The sequence below is a fragment of the Haliotis rubra genome, unplaced genomic scaffold (genome assembly GCF_003918875.1).
Source record: "Haliotis rubra isolate DU_JTF1 unplaced genomic scaffold, ASM391887v1 Scf13, whole genome shotgun sequence".
NCBI lineage: Eukaryota > Metazoa > Mollusca > Gastropoda > Lepetellida > Haliotidae > Haliotis > Haliotis rubra.
This window is the reverse complement of record NW_025765225.1, coordinates 3,808,961-3,829,100: the sequence shown is the minus strand read 5'-3', so window position 1 is coordinate 3,829,100 and position 20,140 is coordinate 3,808,961. Positions and strand designations below refer to the sequence as shown.

The window sequence follows — 20,140 nt, the reverse complement described above, 5'->3', positions numbered from 1 at the left end:
TGAGGGGATTGGGGGACAGACACTGTTCAAAGTATTCGAGGATTATGATGGGATTGGGGACAGACACTATTCACAGTATTCAAGGATTATTGTGGGGATTGAGGGCAGACACCACTCACGGTATTCAAGGATGATTGTGGGGATTGGGGGACAGACACTGTTCACAGGATTCAAGGATTATTGTGGGGATTGGGGACAGACTCTGTTCTCAGTATTCAAGGATTTTTGCGGGGATTGGGGAACAGATTCTGTTCACAGTATTCAAGGATTATTGCAGGGATTGGGGACAGACTCTGTTCACAGTATACAAGGATTATTGTGGGGATTGGGGACAGACTCTTTTCCCAGCATTCAAGGATTATTGCAGGGATTGGGGGACAGACACTGTTCAAAGTATTCAAGGTTTATGATGGGGATTTGGAGGCAGACATTCCTCATGAACTGTTGTACCCAATATCTTCAAATTTGGTGACAGCCTACATTGGGGGATTACGCAGACACCAGTCAATTTGGGTGACCTTGACCTTATTTTCAAGGTCACAACAACACTTTGACCACTTTTCAAACTGTTGTTAACGTGATATCTCATGCACTGTAGTATCCCACATATTCAAATTTGGTGACAACCTACATAAGGGGATCACGCAGACACCAGTCGATTTGGGTGACCTTATCCTTATCTTCAAGGTCACCATGACACTTTGAACACTTCAAACTCTTGTTACGCGATATCTCATGGACTGTTGTACCCAATGTCTTCAAATTTGGTGACAGCCTACATTGGGGGATTATGCAGACACCAGTTGATTTGGGTGACCTTGACCTTATCTTCAAGGTCACCATGACACTTTGAACACTTTTCAAACTTATTTAAACGCGATATCACATAAAACATTGCACCCAGTGTTTTCAAGTATGTTGACAGCCTACATTGGTTGATTATGCAGACACCAGTCATTTCAGGCATCTTGTATGTGACCAAAAAATAAAAAGTAGTAAATATAGATATTCCATTCTTTAGCGGCGGGGGACATTGCCATATCAGTGGTAAACACTTGTTGTTGTTGAATGGGGAATGTCTCTGTCCACAATATCTTTGGATTATTATGGGGATTCCTGGGTAGATTAGGTCCCGAATACCCAAAGAATGTTGATGGGATTTGGGGGCAAACTCTGCTCATAGTATTCAAGGCTTGTTGATGGGCTTTTAGGGCAAACTCTGCTCATAGTATTCAAGCCTTTTTGTTGGGATTTGGGGGCAAACTCTGCTCATAGTATTCAAGGCTTGTTGCTGGGATTTTAGGGCAAACTCTGCTCATAGTACTCAAGCCTTGTTGTTGGAATTTGGGGGCAAACTCTGCTCACAGTATTCAAGGCTTGTTGCTGGGATTTTAGGGCAAACTCTGCTCATAGTATTCAAGCCTTGTTGTTGGGATTTGGGGGCAAACTCTGCTCCCAGTATTCAAGGCTTGTTGCTGGGATTTTAGGGCAAACTCTGCTCATAGTACTCAAGCCTTGTTGTTGGAATTTGGGGGCAAACTCTGCTCACAGTATTCAAGGCTTGTTGCTGGGATTTTAGGGCAAACTCTGCTCATAGTATTCAAGCCTTGTTGTTGGGATTTGGGGGCAAACTCTGCTCATAGTATTCAAGGCTTGTTGGGATTCAGAGACAGACTATGCCCAACAATACCAAAGGCTTGTTATTTGAAATCAGATGTTCATTAGGTCCACAGTACCCAAGGATTGTTGTAGCGATTATGGGACATGCTAGATCCAAATATGATCATGGGCATTCAGCATTTATTCCAGGGTACATTAGATCCACAGTACCCAAGACTTGTCTACAATGTGGATTCTGGATCCAGCAAAGACTCCAGCAATGCATACACAACCTGTCAGACGTTAAGACATTGTATGAGGGTTCAGGCCACCCAGCCAACATGTAAACCTGTATGGATGTTTCAGTGACCAGTGGTGTTATGGTGAGAATGTGTGTTTCAGGGAGGTGGACCTGGGGAGCAAGGTGATCATCAAGATGGACAGCACCAAGACCAGCATCACCAACCTCAAGGTGGGACATGTGGGGACTTAGCTATGCCTGTGGATACAGAAAAATCTATATTCTGAGATGAAATCCATGAATGGGACAGTAATCTACCTTTAGAATAACAATATCTTTTGAGTCTCCTTTAAACAATAAATGTTCCTCTTGTTGTCAATTAAAGAAACTCATTAACTCGTTCTAGTCCAATAGGTGGTGCTTCTTAGTTGTATAGTATTGAAGTTCTGTGTAGGTGGGTTGACTGATTTGTTCTGTTACAGATGCCAGGGTCAGTAGGAGCTGGGGACACTGGTCGGGAACAGATGAGGGTCAAGGATTTCACCTTTGACCACTCCTTCTGGTCAGCCAACCCTGAAGACAAACACTACGTCTCACAGGAGAATGTGAGCCACATATCAATGAAAACATATATCTGCATAAACACTTAGATTGAATAAGTCTTTATTTCGTACTGAAGAGGCCACAGGCCTATAGTACATATACATATATAATGGGGAATTACATAAATAAATATATTTACATTACAGTGATAAAACTTTTGTTCTATACAACATTGCAATGTGGATGAACATGGCAAGATTTTGTAATATATTTTGATTTTTACTGCTTATAAGGGTTGAGAATTTTATGATGCTTGGATGATATAGTAATATCTTTTAATGTATTTACAACGTATTGAATTATATGATGGACAGATGAGGAGAAAGTGATATTCATCTTCAATTTCATTTAAACGACAAAGTGTACATATTCTCTCTTCTCTTTTAACATTTTTATATCTGCCGCTTTCAATCAACAAATCGTGAGATGAACATCGGAATCTTGCTAGTGATCGCCTAAATTTCTTTATATTAACACATGATAAGTATACTTCATTGAATAGATCTTTTTTAAATTTTGAATAGTAAAAACATTTACTTGACAAAGATATTTTCTCACACCATGTTTGAAGATATATGTCTTTAAGTCTTATGGTGAATGACGTATGTGATTCTACATATTGTGCATTCCAAACGTTTCTGAGGCCAATAGAGAATAAGAAGTTCTTAACATGAGATGTCCAATTTCTTTGTCCATTTTCATCATACAATAACATCATATTATAACATTTTTTCGGTAACCGATATGAAGGCATATTTAACAGTTTTAACCAATATTTGACAACTTTTATGCTTGTAAACAAGTGCATTGGATATCTGCCACATTCACCGTAAACTACTGCATTAACTGTATTCAATTTAACACCAAGATATTTCTTGCATGCATACAAGTGTATTCTTTCTATTTGATGAAAGTCTGCTAATCCCCAGATTTTTGCTCCGTACGTCAAAATTGGGTTTATCTTTGCATCAAAAATCTTAAAAAAGGTTTTGTAACCAATATCTCCAAGTGTACTTATTGTCTTCATAATACCGATAAGTGCCTTTTTCACTTTGAGCGAAGCATATTTGACATGCATGTTCCAAGACAAACCATTGGTAAAATACAATCCCAAATATTTATAATAGCTAACACAGTCTAGATGTATACCCTTAAACAACCACTTTTCTTTTTTAGAAAGTTTACCTCCCTTTTTAAAGAGTATGATTTTTGTTTTCTCTCTGTTTACTGTTAATTTCCATTTATCGCAGTAATGTTCAAGTTCATTTATTTGATTTTGGAGGCCACTAACGGTGCTTGAAAACAACGCAAGGTCGTCTGCAAACAACAGAAGGAAGATTTTAACTATTTCTGGATGAAGTTGTATGCCACTTGAACAATTAGTTTCGATTTGAACAGGAAGCTCATTGATGAAAAATGAAAACAGGAATGGACTAAGTATACATCCTTGCCTTACACCAAGTTGTAATTCGAACGTTTCCGAAAATTCTTGATTATTTTGAACACATGCCTTCATGTTCTCATACCTATTAATCAAAAGTTTACTCATTTTGTTACTGAGACCATGCCATTGAAATAGAGACCAAAGCTTGTTGCGTTGGACAGAGTCAAAGGCTTTCGCAAAATCTACAAATAGGGCATATACTTTTCCTCCTTTTAAATTCAAGTATCTCTGTATTATACTTTGTAAAATAAACATGTTATCAACAGTGGTATATCCATGTCTAAATCCAGCTTGCGATTCATTTATCTTATCCATTGTATCTCCCCAGCTTACAAGTCTCTTATGAACTATAAACGTGAAAATTTTACTAAATATACTAAGTAATGTTATTCCTCTATAGTTATTTGGGTTATTTGCATATTAGATATAGAGTAACATACATTTCTCAGATGCTTACATTTGTAACATTATTCTCCCAGATGACAGGGTTTCAAGACTTAAACCTTTGTTAAATATGTCTGAACTGTGACGTTTCCACTGTTTTCAAGTGAGTATTTCCTGCTAACTGTTTGTTGTATTACCCTTGTATTGTAGGTGTACAATGCACTGGGCAGTGACATCCTGTCTTCGGCATACGAAGGCTACAATGTGTGTGTGTTTGCGTACGGTCAAACAGGATCAGGGAAGAGCTACACCATGATGGGGGATTTGGTATGTACACACCACAGCAGTACCTTTTCTATGAACCTCATGGTCCAACATCTGCCTGGAGAGCAGATTGTCTGTTGTTCGTTCCCCGACTGTGATTCTAAAAGATATTAAATAATGGCACTTGTTGTTTCCCTGCCTGGTGCTAGGCATTAAGGGGTTGAAACAAGGACCAGTCAGGTCAGAGCTGGTACACTGTGTATAAGTGGGGTATCCCTGATAAACTGCGGCGTGGGATCTTATAGGGCCAGCATCATCAATCTGGCATAATTCCAGACTGGCACAAACATATGAGCATGCATGTATTGATGAGTCAGATGTCATCATCCTGATTCTCTATCATAGCATTGCATTTTCATGATACTGTCTGATGTTCACAAGGTATGTATATTGTAGACATTTCAATGTTGGTATGGTAGGTATAGGTTTAGAAACAAATGTTTCATGTAGGATGGCAGAATTTTGTATATGTTACCTCAGGAGTCTTTTACAACATGGTGTTTATGTTTCAGGAAAATGAGGGTCTCATTCCTAGGTTCTGTCAGGTACGTTATACGTTTAGCTGTTCTCTGTGTTTATGATCCTATACACAGGATACTTGTTCCACGTTAATCTATACATGTGTATTTAATAACAATTAGACGGTGGGACAGAACTTTTGCAGATTTCTGGAAACATTAGCCAGTAAAGGAAATTCTGAGTTTCTGAGCTGTCAGTGGCAACCGATTATGAACGGTTTGTTTGGATTTATGGCCACCATGGAGTGCCAACTCTGTGATGTTTGATAGAGTTGATTGGTTGGTTGGTTTTATAGTTTTAGGGCGACGTGTCTTTGATAGAGTCATCACACCTGGATTGTCTCCCTTGCTACTCAGTGTTAGTGTGTGATCACAACTTGATTGTGTCCAGCTTACACTACTCAATGATAATGTGTCATGAGTGATCTCCCTTCCTAAACAATGACAGTGTGTCATGACATCTTGATTATCTCCCTTGTAAGACAATGACAAAAATTGAACTGGAAATATAGGATATAATTCTTTCCATACAGTGAAATGTGCAGTTCTGTTTTGGTTCATTTATGTCAGTAGTAACTACCGAACTATGACGAAACATTTAATCATGTCCAATTATTTGCAGAGTTTGTTTTCAAGGATGACAGATGAAAACACTTCCTATCGAACTGAAGTCAGGTAAAAAATCTATTCACTTGCAGTCATTACTTGTGACAATGGGTAATGTATTGACAGTCCTGAGGTGATAACCACTAAATTGTTACATTGTTACAAGTAGAGAAGATGCAACCTTCAAAACCATATTGACAGGTTGCCCAGTCAGCTAAGACAAATAAGACTTGGCTGTGCACTGCACATTCACTTTGGTCAGTCAAGAAATCCTATAATCTGAGTTAGAAATGCAGGTTCATCATAGTTGTGTTTCTGTATTTGTCAGTAACATATCCATGCCCATGGTTTTCACGTAACTGATAAACATCTGGGCCCTGCATCATTTGCGGCTTTCCTCTCAAAAGATGCTGACACACCATGGTATAACTGGAGTGAGTGAGTGAGTTGGGTTTTACGCCGCTTTTAGCAATATTCCAGCAACATCACGGCAGGGAACACCAGAAATGGGCTTTACACATTGTACCCATGTTGGGAATCAAACCTGGGTCTTCGGCGTGACGAGCGAATGCTTTAACCACTAGGCTATCCCACCGCCCCGGTATAACTGGAATAGTGTCCGTTAAAACCACTTCAATCATTTGTAAGGGCGGTGAGGTAGCCTAGTACATAAAGCATTCGCTCGTCATGCTGAAGGCCCAGGTTCGATTCCCAACATGGGTACAATGTGTGAAGCCCATTTCTGGTGTTCCCCACCGTGATGTTGCTGGAATATTGCTAAAAGCGATGTAAAACTTAACTCGCTCACTCAATCATTTGTTAATGTTCTTGGCTGAAAATTCCTGCTTCTCTTTGTTACAATAAACCTTAAAAAGTAACGATGATCAGTGTTTTGTGTTTGTCATATCCAGATTAGTCAATTTACAGAATGCAGGGCTAAAGCTCTTATGTTTATATCAAGCAGCATGCATGTTCCTGGAGGGTCCAGTTAATGAAGGTGTTGCATTTTCCTGTGCAGAGTTGTGTCCCTTAGATTGCCTGCTTTTCCTTTGGTTTTCTTCTCATGGTATAGACACACTGTGTTATAACTGAAACATTGATGTAACCAAACTTTCATCACTCATAAACAAATAGCAACATTCACTCACTCAGTATCTCATATATGCCTGCAGCTACCTAGAAATCTACAACGAGAAGGTGCGAGATCTCCTCCGTCCAAACTCAACCAATAAGCCAGTGTACAGCTTGCGAGTCCGAGAACACCCTAAAGAAGGCCCCTACGTCCAGGGTGAGTAATGCAAACACAGGTTGTTTGGTGGACCCACTGAGGAGCAGAAAAGTTACTCTGTATCCTAGGCTTTCATGGAAATATCTGAGCTAACATAATGTTATGTTTTTAGGTGTTGAATATAGTTTATTATCACATGACAGGTGTGGTCAGAGTTTTGTGTCATTGGTCTTTGATATATTGCATGTATTAGGTCCAGGCTTCATAACTTTGGCTTTGGTGAGTGTACTAAATGTCATTCATTGCCACTTAGAGTTGTTAGTTGCTCAGGTTCATTCATGTAAGTGCTGTATGACTAAAATATTGTTTAGTGTATTAACAGTTAGTCTTGATTGCGTGGTTTGATGTAGCACAGCTTTTTATGGTCATTTGTCCATGTTACCCATCATCGAAGTGTTACCTTAGTGGCCTCTCTCCACATGGTCAATGGATGTTGCTGACACTGAGCTCCAGACACTTCTTGCCTTGTGGGAATTCCAGGTTAGATTGGTAGCCAGCAAACCTGTGCTGGTTGTAAGAGACAGCTTGATGTAGCTGTGGTCAGGCATGGTGACTTGGGTGTGTCACTGTTCCCAGACAGCCTGGATTGTTGCGCACAGTCTCAAATACTCTGTTGTCTTGTCAGCCGTGCGCACAGTCTCAAATACTCGATGCTCATGCTGTTGATCACTGGATTGTCTGGTCCAGACTCGATTATTTACAGGCAACCACCATATAGGAATATTGCTGAGTCGCTGCGAAAAACTAAACTCACTCACTCACTGTTGTCTTGTCCAGGCTCTTTTATATATTGATTATTCACATAGTGGGAATATTGCTGAAAATGGCATCAAACAACAGTCACTTCCATTCTGATATTCATTTATCTACTGTTTCAGACCTATCCAAACACATAGTGAAGAAGTATGGTGATATCCACCGTCTGATGAGTAAAGGCAATATTAACAGGTGAGATAAGTACACAGTTCATGTAGGGCCATTATTTTTATATTTGTGGACCACAGATCTGCTGACCCTTTTATCTTCATGAAAGAAAAAAGAGATAATCCCATTTAACATAATATTCTTGCATGATCATTTAGAGTTATGTCCCTTGTGCTTGATGTAGTCAAAAGTAACTTGTTTTCACCAGCCTGTAAATAATTGAGTCTGGACAAGACAAACCAGTGGTTGATATTATGAAGTGTTTCCGGCCCCTTCCATTAAGCATAGACCGCTTCTTATGTTTGGCCCAACTGGTTTGACTGCTATAGCCACTTCATATGTTTGACCACTATAGCCACTTCACATGTTTGACCACTATAACCACTTCACATGTTTGACCACTATAGCCACTTCATATGTTTGACCACTATAGCCACTTCACATGTTTGACCACTATAGCCACTTCATATTGTTTGACCACTATAGCCACTTCATGTTTGACCACTATAGCCACTTCATGTTTGACCACTATAGCCACTTCACATGTTTGACCACTACAGCCACTTCACATGTTTGACCACTACAGCCACTTCAGCCACTTCTTCATGTTTGACCACTATAGCCACTTCATGTGTTTGACCACTATAGCCACTTCACTTCATGTTTGACCACTATAGCCACTTCACTATAGCCACTTCACATGTTTGACCACTATAGCCACTTCACATGTTTGACCACTATAGCCACTTCACATGTTTGACCACTATAGCCACTTCATGTTTGACCACTATAGCCACTTCACATGTTTGACCACTATAGCCACTTCATGTTTGACCACTATAGCCACTTCACATGTTTGACCACTATAGCCACTTCACATGTTTGACCACTTCTAACACTTCACATGTTTGACCACTATAGCCACTTCATGTTTGACCACTATAGCCACTTCACATGTTTGACCACTTCTCACATGCCACTTCACATGTTTGACCACTATAGCCACTTCACATGTTTGACCACTATAGCCACTTCACATGTTTGACCACTATAGCCACTTCACATGTTTGACCACTATAGCCACTTCACATGTTTGACCACTATAGCCACTTCACTATGTTTGACCACTTCCACTTCACATGTTTGACCACTACCACTTCATAGCCACTTCACATGTTTGACCACTATAGCCACTTCACATGTTTGACCACTATAGCCACTTCACATGTTTGACCACTATAGCCACTTCACATGTTTGACCACTATAGCCACTTCACATGTTTGACCACTATAGCCACTTCACATGTTTGACCACTATAGCCACTTCACATGTTTGACCACTATAGCCACTTCACATGTTTGACCACTATAGCCACTTCACATGTTTGACCACTATAGCCACTTCCACTTCACATGTTTGACCACTTCACATGTTTGACCACTATAGCCACTTCACATGTTTGACCACTATAGCCACTCTCACATGTTTGACCAGCCACTTCACATGTTTGACCACTACTAGCCACTTCACTTCACATGTTTGACCACTATAGCCACTTCACATGTTTGACCACTATAGCCACTTCACATGTTTGACCACTATAGCCACTTCACCACTATAGCCACTTGACCACTATAGCCACTTCACATGTTTGACCACTATAGCCACTTCCACTTCACATGTTTGACCACTATAGCCACTTCATATGTTTGACCACCACTTTGACCACTTCACATGTTTGACCACTATAGCCACTCACATGTTTGACCACTATAGCCACTTCACATCACATGTTTGACCACTATAGCCACTTCACTTCACATGTTTGACCACTATAGCCACTTCACATGTTTGACTTCACACATGTTTGACCACTATAGCCACTTCACATGTTTGACCACTATACTTCAGCCACTTCATGCCACCACTTCACATGTTTGACCACTATGTTTGTTTGGACCTATAGCCACTTCATGTTTGACCACTTTCACATGTTTGACCACTATAGCCACTTCACATGTTTGACCACTACTAGCCACTTCATATGTTTGACCACTATAGCCACTTCACATGTTTGACCACTTCACTTTGTTTGACCACTATAGCCACTTCACATGTTTGACCACTATTCCACTTCACCATGTTTGACCACTATAGCCACTTCACATGTTTGACCACTATAGCCACTTCATATGTTTGACCACTATCCACTTCACTATAGCCACTTCACATGACCACTATAGCCACTTCATATGTTTGACCACTATAGCCACTTCACATGTTTGACCACTATAGCCACTTCACTATAGCCACTTTCATGTTTGACCACTATAGCCACTTCATATGCCACTTCACATGTTTGACACACTATAGCCACTTCACATGTTTGACCACTATAGCCACTTCACATGTTTTTGACCACTATAGCCCACTTCACATGTTTGACCACTATAGCCACTTCACATGTTTGACCACTATAGCCACTTCACATGTTTGACCACTTCACATGTTTGACCACTTCATGTTTGACCACTTCACATGTTTGACCACTATAGCCACTTCACACATGTTTGACCACTATAGCCTTCACTTCACTTCATGTTTGACCACTATAGCCACTTCATGTTTGACCACTATAGCCACTTCACATGTTTGACCACTACTGCCACTTCACATGTTTGACCACTATAGCCACTTCACATGTTTGACCACTACTCCCACTTCACATGTTTGACCACTATAGCCACTTCACATGTTTGACCACTATAGCCACTTCACATGTTTGACCACTATAGCCACTTCATATGTTTGACTTCACTATTCACATGCCACTTCACTTCATGTTTGACCACTATAGCCACTTCACTTCATATGTTTGACCACTATAGCCACTTCATATGTTTGACCACTATAGCCACTTCATATGTTTGACCACTATAACCACTTCACATGTTTGACCACTATAGCCACTTCACATGTTTGACCACTACAGCCACTTCATGTTTGACCACTATAGCCACTTCACATGTTTGACCACTATAGCCACTTCATATGTTTGACCACTATAGCCACTTCATATGTTTGACCACTTTAGCCACTTCATATGTTTGACCACTATTCCCATTTCATAATGTTTGACCACTTCTACCACTTCATGTTTGACCACTATAGCCACTTCACATGTTTGACCACTATAGCCACTTCACATGTTTGACCACTTCTGCCACTTCACATGTTTGACCACTATTGCCACTTCATATGTTTGACCACTTCATATGTTTGACCACTACAGCAACTTCATATGTTTCACCACTATAGCCACTTCATATGTTTGACCGCTTCTACAACTTCATGTTTGACCACTATTGCCACTTCTTACGTTGAGGCTAGTGACTACATGTACATTGTCTGTCTTTCAGAACCACTGCTTCAACCAATATGAATGATGTCAGTAGTAGATCTCATGCTATCTTTACTATAGTTTTTACTCAGGTAAGATAATGATTTCATTACCATGATATACAATACTATCTCTGTTTATTACATTAGTTCATAAAATAAGTTTCAGTGATTAGGCAGTTTCAGAATACATGTAGTTGTAAAATATCATATGCACAAGGGATATGGGATAGTCATTTTAATCATTTGTAAAAGAAAGCCTTTTTACTTGTGTCCATTCTTTGAACAGATATTGTACTCCTTTACCAGAATTTTCGTTTTTGTATTTTCAAGCATTTGTTAATGTATTGATAATATATATTTTAGGCTCGGTTTGTGGATGAAATGCCAATGGAAATGCATAGTAAGATTCATCTGGTGGACTTGGCTGGCAGGTGAGTGAGTGAGTTGGGAGATGGGGTTTACAGTTACAAAGGGGGACAGAGAAGGTTTTGTCATGTAGGGGGTTGGGGGAAGGATGAGTGTTACTGTAATGATGATGGTGGAAGGTAATAGAAGGGTCTACAGTAGGGCTGGACCAATTCCATATTTACTACACAGGTTCCAAATTCCATGGGAGGTATCAAGAGTTGGGTACAAAATGTGCAATGAAGAAGCTATACACATTTAAGTAGTTCAAACAATTTTATTCATTGCATAAGCATCGTAAATCATGTTACAAAGTTATGGCTTGGTCTATAAGCAAACTGATAACTGTTAAATTGTTTACTGGTAAAGTACCTTTCTATTCATATTAATGATGATTATGTAGAAGTAACATGCTCAACAACAGATTCAGGGCACAGAACTCTTCTGGTTGTAGGGTATTGGCTCACTTAACCTCTGACGAAGACACAAGTTATCCTTCCTTTTTATGTCTGATGGGAAGATGACATTTCATCACATGTTTCTCTGTCTGCAGTGAGAGGGCAGATGCCTCAGGTGCTAAAGGTCAGAGGCTGAAGGAAGGAGCCAGTATCAACAAGTCTCTCGTCACCCTCGGCAATGTCATCTCTGTACTAGGTGAGGCTGCTTGATGTACGCTCCTTTAATCAGGGTCTCATTTTTCAAATGTTCAAATGAGGAAAAGAGAACTGTGGCCTGAAGAGACCTGTTGTGGGCTGTTTCTCCATGTTTTCCGAAGCAGGATCACTTATCTTTTGAATTCATACCTTTTTTCTTACCGGAAAAATGGAATAAAAAGAAACATGCATTATTAATATTTTTCCTTATCCTGACTCATGCTTATTGCTTGTCTCCTTCCTTTTGCGAACGTTAGTGGAACACTTGTATCTTCTATTGAAGCTCCCTTCAATAAAAACAGACGTAAAATCACTGCTCACCAAGAGTTATCCCTCTGGCCGTTTTGGCGGGAAAAGTGGTGCCACCGCTCCCACATGCTACACTCTCTCCTTCTTCGCCCTAGTGGACGGTTGGGAGAGGGCCTGTGTCTTCTATACGGCACTATATCCTTTTATTTATTAGTTATTACCCTATACATTACCTTTATAGGGGTTTAGGGAGTATCCTTCAACAATATGGTTTGAAATTTATTCGTATTTTTCACTGTTTATTCACGGTTTTGTCCGTGTTTGTTCAGTTGTTTACATTTCATGAAAACCTGTTTTCGTTGTAGGTTTAGGTTCTCTGCTGCAGACCCGCATTCATTGTGCCCTAGCTGCACAACACCATGTACTTCCAGCTCTCGCTGCAACCTTTGTCAGCATTTAACCAATATTGAATTTAATAAATATATTTTCTGCGTACTTAGGCATGCTAAAGACAAGTCCAGACGACTTTTTCAAGTCAGGGATAAGCCGGCTGAGTCCCTCGCGTGTCAACTGCTGTCAGACGACCCTCTTCTTTCCAGTGATCCGCCGGAGATGTCCTCGGAGGATGGGCGTGGGACGTTGTCCGCCACTTCGAAGAAGAGGGCTGCACCTTCGGACATCCCTTCATGGCAGACAAAGAAGAAGAAGCCGTCCTCTACGCAGAGACGGCCACACACCCCTAAGACGGCAAGCAGCTCTACGGAGACGTCTTTGCAGACAACTAGGACTTTCTCGGCCGAGATTGTCCCGATGGAGGAAAGAGGTCTCTATGATGAGCAGCCGCTCATCATCCCGGAAATACATCGCCCCAAGAAGAAGCAGGCCTCAGCAACGGTAACTTCAGCGCAGTTAACTACGCAGTCCGAGGTATCTACACTGACGACAGATGAACGATCCCTGGACCATATCGCTACCAACACAGAGAGGGCAGCTCATCTATCACCGCAGACATTCGACCAAGGGGCCTTCATGCAGCAGTTCTCACAGCAGATAATGGAGATGATGGAGAGGCGGTTCGCGCAGGAAAAAGATCAACCAGCCCTGGACACCACCCGCAGAGAGGACCCGGACCTGCACAAAGGACCCACCGCCGACGACACATCGGAGAGGCCTTCCATTGACGAGACAGATGAACAGCCTTCGCGAAGGTTTTCGGAGACAACCTCAAGGACGTCATCAACATCACACAGATCGTCAAGGGATTCGCCGAAGCAGTCACGTACCAGGAGACGCTCGCCTCCTCGCAGGTCTCAACGCAGATCGCCCTACAGACACAGCTCTACAGGCTCATCTCCACGCAGATCGCCACGCAAGTCTCCGTGCAGGTCTCCACGCAGGTCTCCACACAGGTCTCCACACAAGTCTCCACGCAAGTCTCCGCGCAGGTCTTCACACACATCAACGATCCCAGATCAGCGCCCCTGAAACAGAGGACGATGGCGGTATTATCTTCTCGGACGCAGAGATAAGATATTGGATGGCCAACGGATTGGAGTTAGCGTCACCCTCTAAGGAAGAGAATGCAGCACTCACCTGATGAAGGACGATGATTTCGACACGATCACTCTACCGCCAATTGATCCCATCTCGGAAGTTCCAGATGCAGCCTTCCGGAAGGCAACGAGATCCCAAGCGCCGAATATACCACAGTTCAATGCTAAGAAGTTCTCCCTACACAATATGGACCCCTTCATGAAGGCACAAGAGATCGATGACAACTACAAGGTCATCAACGACGCCCGGACCAAGTCTTATAAGATTGACGACAAAAAGCTGGCGCAGATAGAGACGATGTCCAGAAGGATGTTCTTCGGCCTGAACAGATCCAGGGCAGTGAATGAGACGCTCATCGCTAAGTTCAGGGACTCTACCGCAGAGGAGGACCGGATGATCTACTCTGCTCTACTCATGCAGAAGAAGGACCAGCAGTTTATGACGGACCATCTATCATCCATCTCAGCAGCGTTGACGTTGGCGAGACGACAAGGACTACTGGCATCCTGCACCTGGAGCGAATGCTTCACGAAGTCGCTGTACAGAGCCCCATGGTCGACATCATCCATCTTCGCAGGGGAGATTGACGACGTCGCCAAAGAAGTTGCCAAAGACTCCAGAGAGGTCCACATGACCATTGATACACTGGCCAATGTCATCAGGCAGACGTCCCAGCGCTACTCGGGCAAGATGAAGTTCGCAGGCATCCAGAAGGCAAGAGACAAGAAAATGAGCACCTTCAGAGGAGGGAAGGACTCTTTTCATCGCCCAGCTGGCAACTATAGAGGACGACCCGGGCGAGGCAGGGCACCCAGAGGTGCCAAGAATCAGAGACGATGAAGGAGGGGTTCGGAACGACTGGAGTCTTCCACCCCCAGCCGTTCCTGTACAACCTTCACAAGTGGGTGGACGTCTACAAAACTACTGGGAGAACTGGGGAATTCTTCAAGATCCATTTGTATCCAGCATCCTAAGAGACAGATATCGCATACAACTACAAGCAACTCTGCCGTTGACAGACGAACCTCACAAGTTCAACTTCACGACCCATCGGACAGAGAGGCTACGAGAAGCGGTCACATCTCTACTAGAGAAGGAAGCCATAGAAGTGGTGGACCAGGACCAGCTCTCACCAGGATTCTACTCCCCAGGTTTCCTAGTGCCAAAGAAAAACTCCAAAGAAAAGTTCCGACTCATCTACAACATGAGGGCCTTCAACAGAGATTATCTACGCAGACCACCAAAGTTCAGCATGATACATCTCCCACAACTCCTACACCTCGTCTGTCCGATTGACTACATGGCCAGCATAGATCTACAGGACGCCTACCTGCATATTCCTGTACATCCGGACTCAAGGAAGTACCTGAGGTTTATACTGGACGGACGACACTACCAATGGAAGGTCCTGCCATTTGGAATATCATCGGCCCCCTGGTTGTTTACAAGGGTGACGAAGCCCATAGTCACATACCTACATCATCGAGGTCTACGCAGTGCATTCTACCTAGACGACAGGATTCAAGTACATCAAGATCCCAAGCATCTCAGACTACAACTGGACTTCACCATCAGACTGCTTACACAACTTGGGTGGCTAGTGAATCTCCTCAAGTCGGACCTAGAACCTACACAGGACCTGCAGTTCCTAGGAATCTGGTTCATGACAGAACCGCATAGTGGTACCAGAGGACCGATGGCTCAAGATACAACAGACGATCTCGCAAGCTCTACTCTCTCCGTGGCCACTACAACAATGGCAGAGTCTGTTGGGTCTCCTCACGTCAGCACAAGACATGACAGCCAGAGGGAGACTACAACTACGCCCACTACAGGTCTTCGTCAATGTTCATCTAGACGACCCGGAACCCTTCGGACTCCCGGACGCACTACGCCCATATCTACTATGGTGGACCCAGAGATCGAATGTTTGTGAAGGCACCTACTTAGCAGAGCCGGAGTGCAAGACACATCTCTATGTGGACGCATCGCTCCAAGGTTGGGGAGCACATCTCGACGACGAAGTGTCAGCTGGGACGTGGACCAACGAGGAGAAAGATCTGCACATCAACATGCTGGAAATGAAAGCAGTACTAAACGCCATACTCCACTGGACTAACATTCTGGAGAATGCTCATCTGATGGTGCATACGGACAACTCCACAGTGGCGTTCTACATAAACAGGCAAGGATCAACAAGGTCGGCGAACCTCCTGGACCTCAGCTTTCAACTGTTCAGCATAACAGACAACCAGGAGCCAAGAATGTGATAGCAGACGCACTATCCCGTCCAACGCAGCCATCCCCAACAGAATGGATGCTATATCCAGAGATCTTCAAGCAGATCATACAAGAGATGGGAGCACCACTAATAGACCTCTTCGCCACAAGATTCAACAATCAACTGATAACATTCGTGATTTCCACCACCAGCTCTAATACCGAGGGTGTTGCAGAAAATCAGCCAGACGAAGGACCTACAACTGATTTTGGTCGCGCCTTACTGGCCAGCGAGAATATGGTTCCCCATTCTCATACAAGAATTAGGACAACCTCAACTGCAACTACCAGAGTGGACGAATCTACTAGTACATCCTCACACAAAGCAGGCGCACGGCAACCCAGAGGTGTTCCGGCTACACGTGTTGACTGTATCAAGGCGTGCTTGAACAAGAGAGGATATTCCACCAGGGCAGCGAAAGCAGTCACACTAGCTCTACGCAAGTCTACACGCACCTAATGCGGCGACAAGTGGCGAAGCTTCGAGACATACGCCTGCGAGGACCGGCTTTACAGCCATAAAGGCGACACACCCTCAAGTGGCGGACTACCTTTGTCACCTACGACAAACGAAGCGGTTAAAAGGGTCAACCCTCTCAACTTACCTAGCGGCATTGAGCTCAGTCATCTCCATGAGGACAGGTGCAAAACTGACGAAAGTACCAGAGTTACTGGCCTTACTACGCTCTTTTAAATTGGAGGACCAACAACAGAGATTTAAAGCTCCGGCGTGGGACCTCAACGTAGTTCTACGACATCTCACCAGTGACGTCTACGAACCATTAGAGAGGACATCCTTCGAGTTCTTGACGCAGAAGACGCTGTTCCTGATCGCCTTAGCAACAGCAGCAATGATGTCGGAAATACATGCTCTGGACTTCAAGAGAACACGATTTGATGAAAATCAAAACACCGTGCATATGGGACTGCGATGGGACTTCATCGCAAAGAATCAACTGCCAGGTCAACCGGACAGACAATTCCACGTCCCAGCGCTATCATCAGTCCTTGGATCACAGGATATGCAGGACCTATCCTTGTGCCCAGTAAGAGCATTGAAAGTCTACCTACAAAGATCCAGGACCAGGAGACGGGAATTCAAGCGTCTTTTCGTCCCGATATCGACAGTGACACAGATGGAGGTCTCCCGCACTACGATATCAATCTGGATCAGAACTGTCATACTACGGGCCTACAAAGTAGCAGGAATTGATCCTCCACGAGCCTCCAACCCACACGAAGTTAGAGCTCTGGCATCAACACTCGCTCTACATGGGAATTGCTCTATCAGGACGATAATGGAGGGCTGCTTTTGGAAATCAGACATGGTGTTTGCCAACCATTACCTGAGGGACATCGTCACCGAGGACGTTTCCGGCATTCACCATTTCGGCCCGCTGGTTGTTGCACAACAGTTGACAGTCCCTCAAAGGCGCTGAGACGAAGTCTAGCCCTTTTATCACGTGACTTGAAAAAGCCTACGCTCGGCAGAGTTCAGCTTAGAGTCTATATGCACGTCTAAGGACAGACTAGCATAAGTGATATGACCCAGTGAAATGGAGTCGCAAAATCCACATAAGATGTTAACAGAAGCCAGGACCAAAAGTTAGCAATTGTGGTCCCCCCGTCAGAGACAGCTGGAAGTACTTGGTTACAGCAGCAGCAGAGACTAGCAGTAAAATAGCAGTGCCAACAAGAAGTTCCCATAGGGGGGTATATAAGACGTAAATCACTAAATGAAATCCAGAAGTAGCTTGACCCACCACCAAATCCGACGGATTCTACAAGCAATAAGCATGAGTCAGGATAAGGAAAAATATGTAATTTTCTGAATAAAATTGATATTTTATACTTATCCTGACTCATGAGGTAAGCCCTCCCAACCTCCCCGCTAGACACTTTGGATTTCCCTGCAAATTAAAGTGTCGGGCTCAAAATTCCGAGAGAGTGAAGCATGTGGGAGCGGTGGCGCCACTTTTCCCGCCAAAACGGCCAGAGGGATAACTCTTGGTGAGTAGTGATTTTACGTCTGTTTTTATTGAAGGGAGCTTCAATAGAAGATACAAGTGTTCCACTAACGTTCGCAAAAGGAAGGAGACAAGCAAAAAGCATGAGTCAGGATAAGTATAAAATATCAATTTTATTCAGAAAATTACATTATTCATAAGCTGGGTATTTTTATTCAAGTATTCATAGTCTAATAATGGTACATGTGTAGATTTCCCTGATCTATGTGTCTATGTGTTTAACAGCTGAAATGTCTGAGAAGACAAGCAGGAGCAATAAGCCGACTTTCATCCCGTACCGAGACTCAGTGCTCACCTGGCTGCTAAAGGACAGTCTGGGAGGCAACGCCAAGACCATCATGATAGCCAGTAAGTCCAGGATGTTCATTAGGTGATTCTTATACCATGCCCAGCCTTACATCATGACCCAGACCATACCCAGTCTGCAGCAGGGGTTACTTAGACCGTACCCAGTCTGCAGCAGGGGTTACTTAGACCATACCCAGTCTGCAGCAGGGGTTACTTAGACCATACCCAGTCTGCAGCAGGGGTTACTTAGTCCGTACCCAGACTGCAGCAGGGGTTACTTAGACCATATCCAGACTGCAGAAGGTGATACTTAGACCATACCCAGACTGCAGAAGGTGATACTTAGACCATACCCAGGCTGCAGGAAGTGATAATTAGACCGTACCCAGACTGCAGAAGGTGATACTTAGACCATACCCAGACTGCAGAAGGTGATACTTAGACCATACCCAGGCTGCAGGAAGTGATAATTAGACCGTACCCAGTAGGGCTTCAACGAGTCCATTTTCTTGGACTCGAGTACTCGAGGGCTGAGACTCGACTCGGACCCGAGTACTCGAAATTAATGCCTTTCAAACAAACGATATCGTCGTATGACTAACATTTCCTATTGGTCAGAATCCGTATTTGGATGTTTACTTGCCAAATTTTATTTTTTTTCATCATACTGGTTGTACTGCTTGCTTAACGCAGTAATATACCGCACAGGCGGCATTTGGTTATTTTTCTTTTTTCACTATCAAGACACGCTCATACATTTGATTTTTTATCGTTCTCCATGTCTGTTAAGATAGTTACCTAATTATTTTAAGAAGTGAAATCCCAAATGATGTATAATAATTACTCTCATCTGCAGACTTGTAACAACTAATACCATACAGACACACCTTATGAGGAGTAAACTACTTAATCTAGGCCTTAATAAAAACATTATTAGATGGGTTAAAGACTTCAGGGTACATAGAACTCAGTATATCAGTGTCAATGGCTATCAATTTTCTTTCCTCTCAACCTCTACTGGAGCTCCACAGGACTGTATTCTTTCATCCGTACTCCTCGTTTTGTATACCAGTGACTGTTACTTGTCATTAAATGACTTGTTTACTGTGAAATTCGCAGATGACGCCACTGTTATTGGCCTAATTTCTGATTCTGAACCTTATTATCGTCAAGTCATTGACAAAACCGTAATGACAGTTTTTATCAAACCTTTTTTCAAAGTGTGTTGACCTACAATTTTCTATGTTGCTATGGGGCCTGTCTGATCGCAACAAAAACAAACTTTTCAACATTGTTAATACTGCCGACAAAATTTCGAGTATATTCCTTTTATCTATGAGCGCCAGATTG

General features: G+C 42.9%; 1 protein-coding gene across 1 annotated transcript in view; it reads left to right on the top strand.

The window, feature by feature from the left end:
- The window catches only part of LOC124267187 (kinesin-like protein KIF16B), a 75,510-nt gene that overhangs the window by 7,423 nt on the left and 47,947 nt on the right, over nt 1-20,140 (top strand). The window contains 11 exon segments of the mRNA XM_046702102.1: nt 2,002-2,071; nt 2,323-2,445; nt 4,482-4,598; nt 5,108-5,140; nt 5,736-5,788; nt 6,892-7,007; nt 7,886-7,955; nt 11,352-11,424; nt 11,698-11,765; nt 12,293-12,393; nt 18,728-18,850. Coding sequence (XP_046558058.1) covers nt 2,002-2,071; nt 2,323-2,445; nt 4,482-4,598; nt 5,108-5,140; nt 5,736-5,788; nt 6,892-7,007; nt 7,886-7,955; nt 11,352-11,424; nt 11,698-11,765; nt 12,293-12,393; nt 18,728-18,850 — 947 coding nt within the window.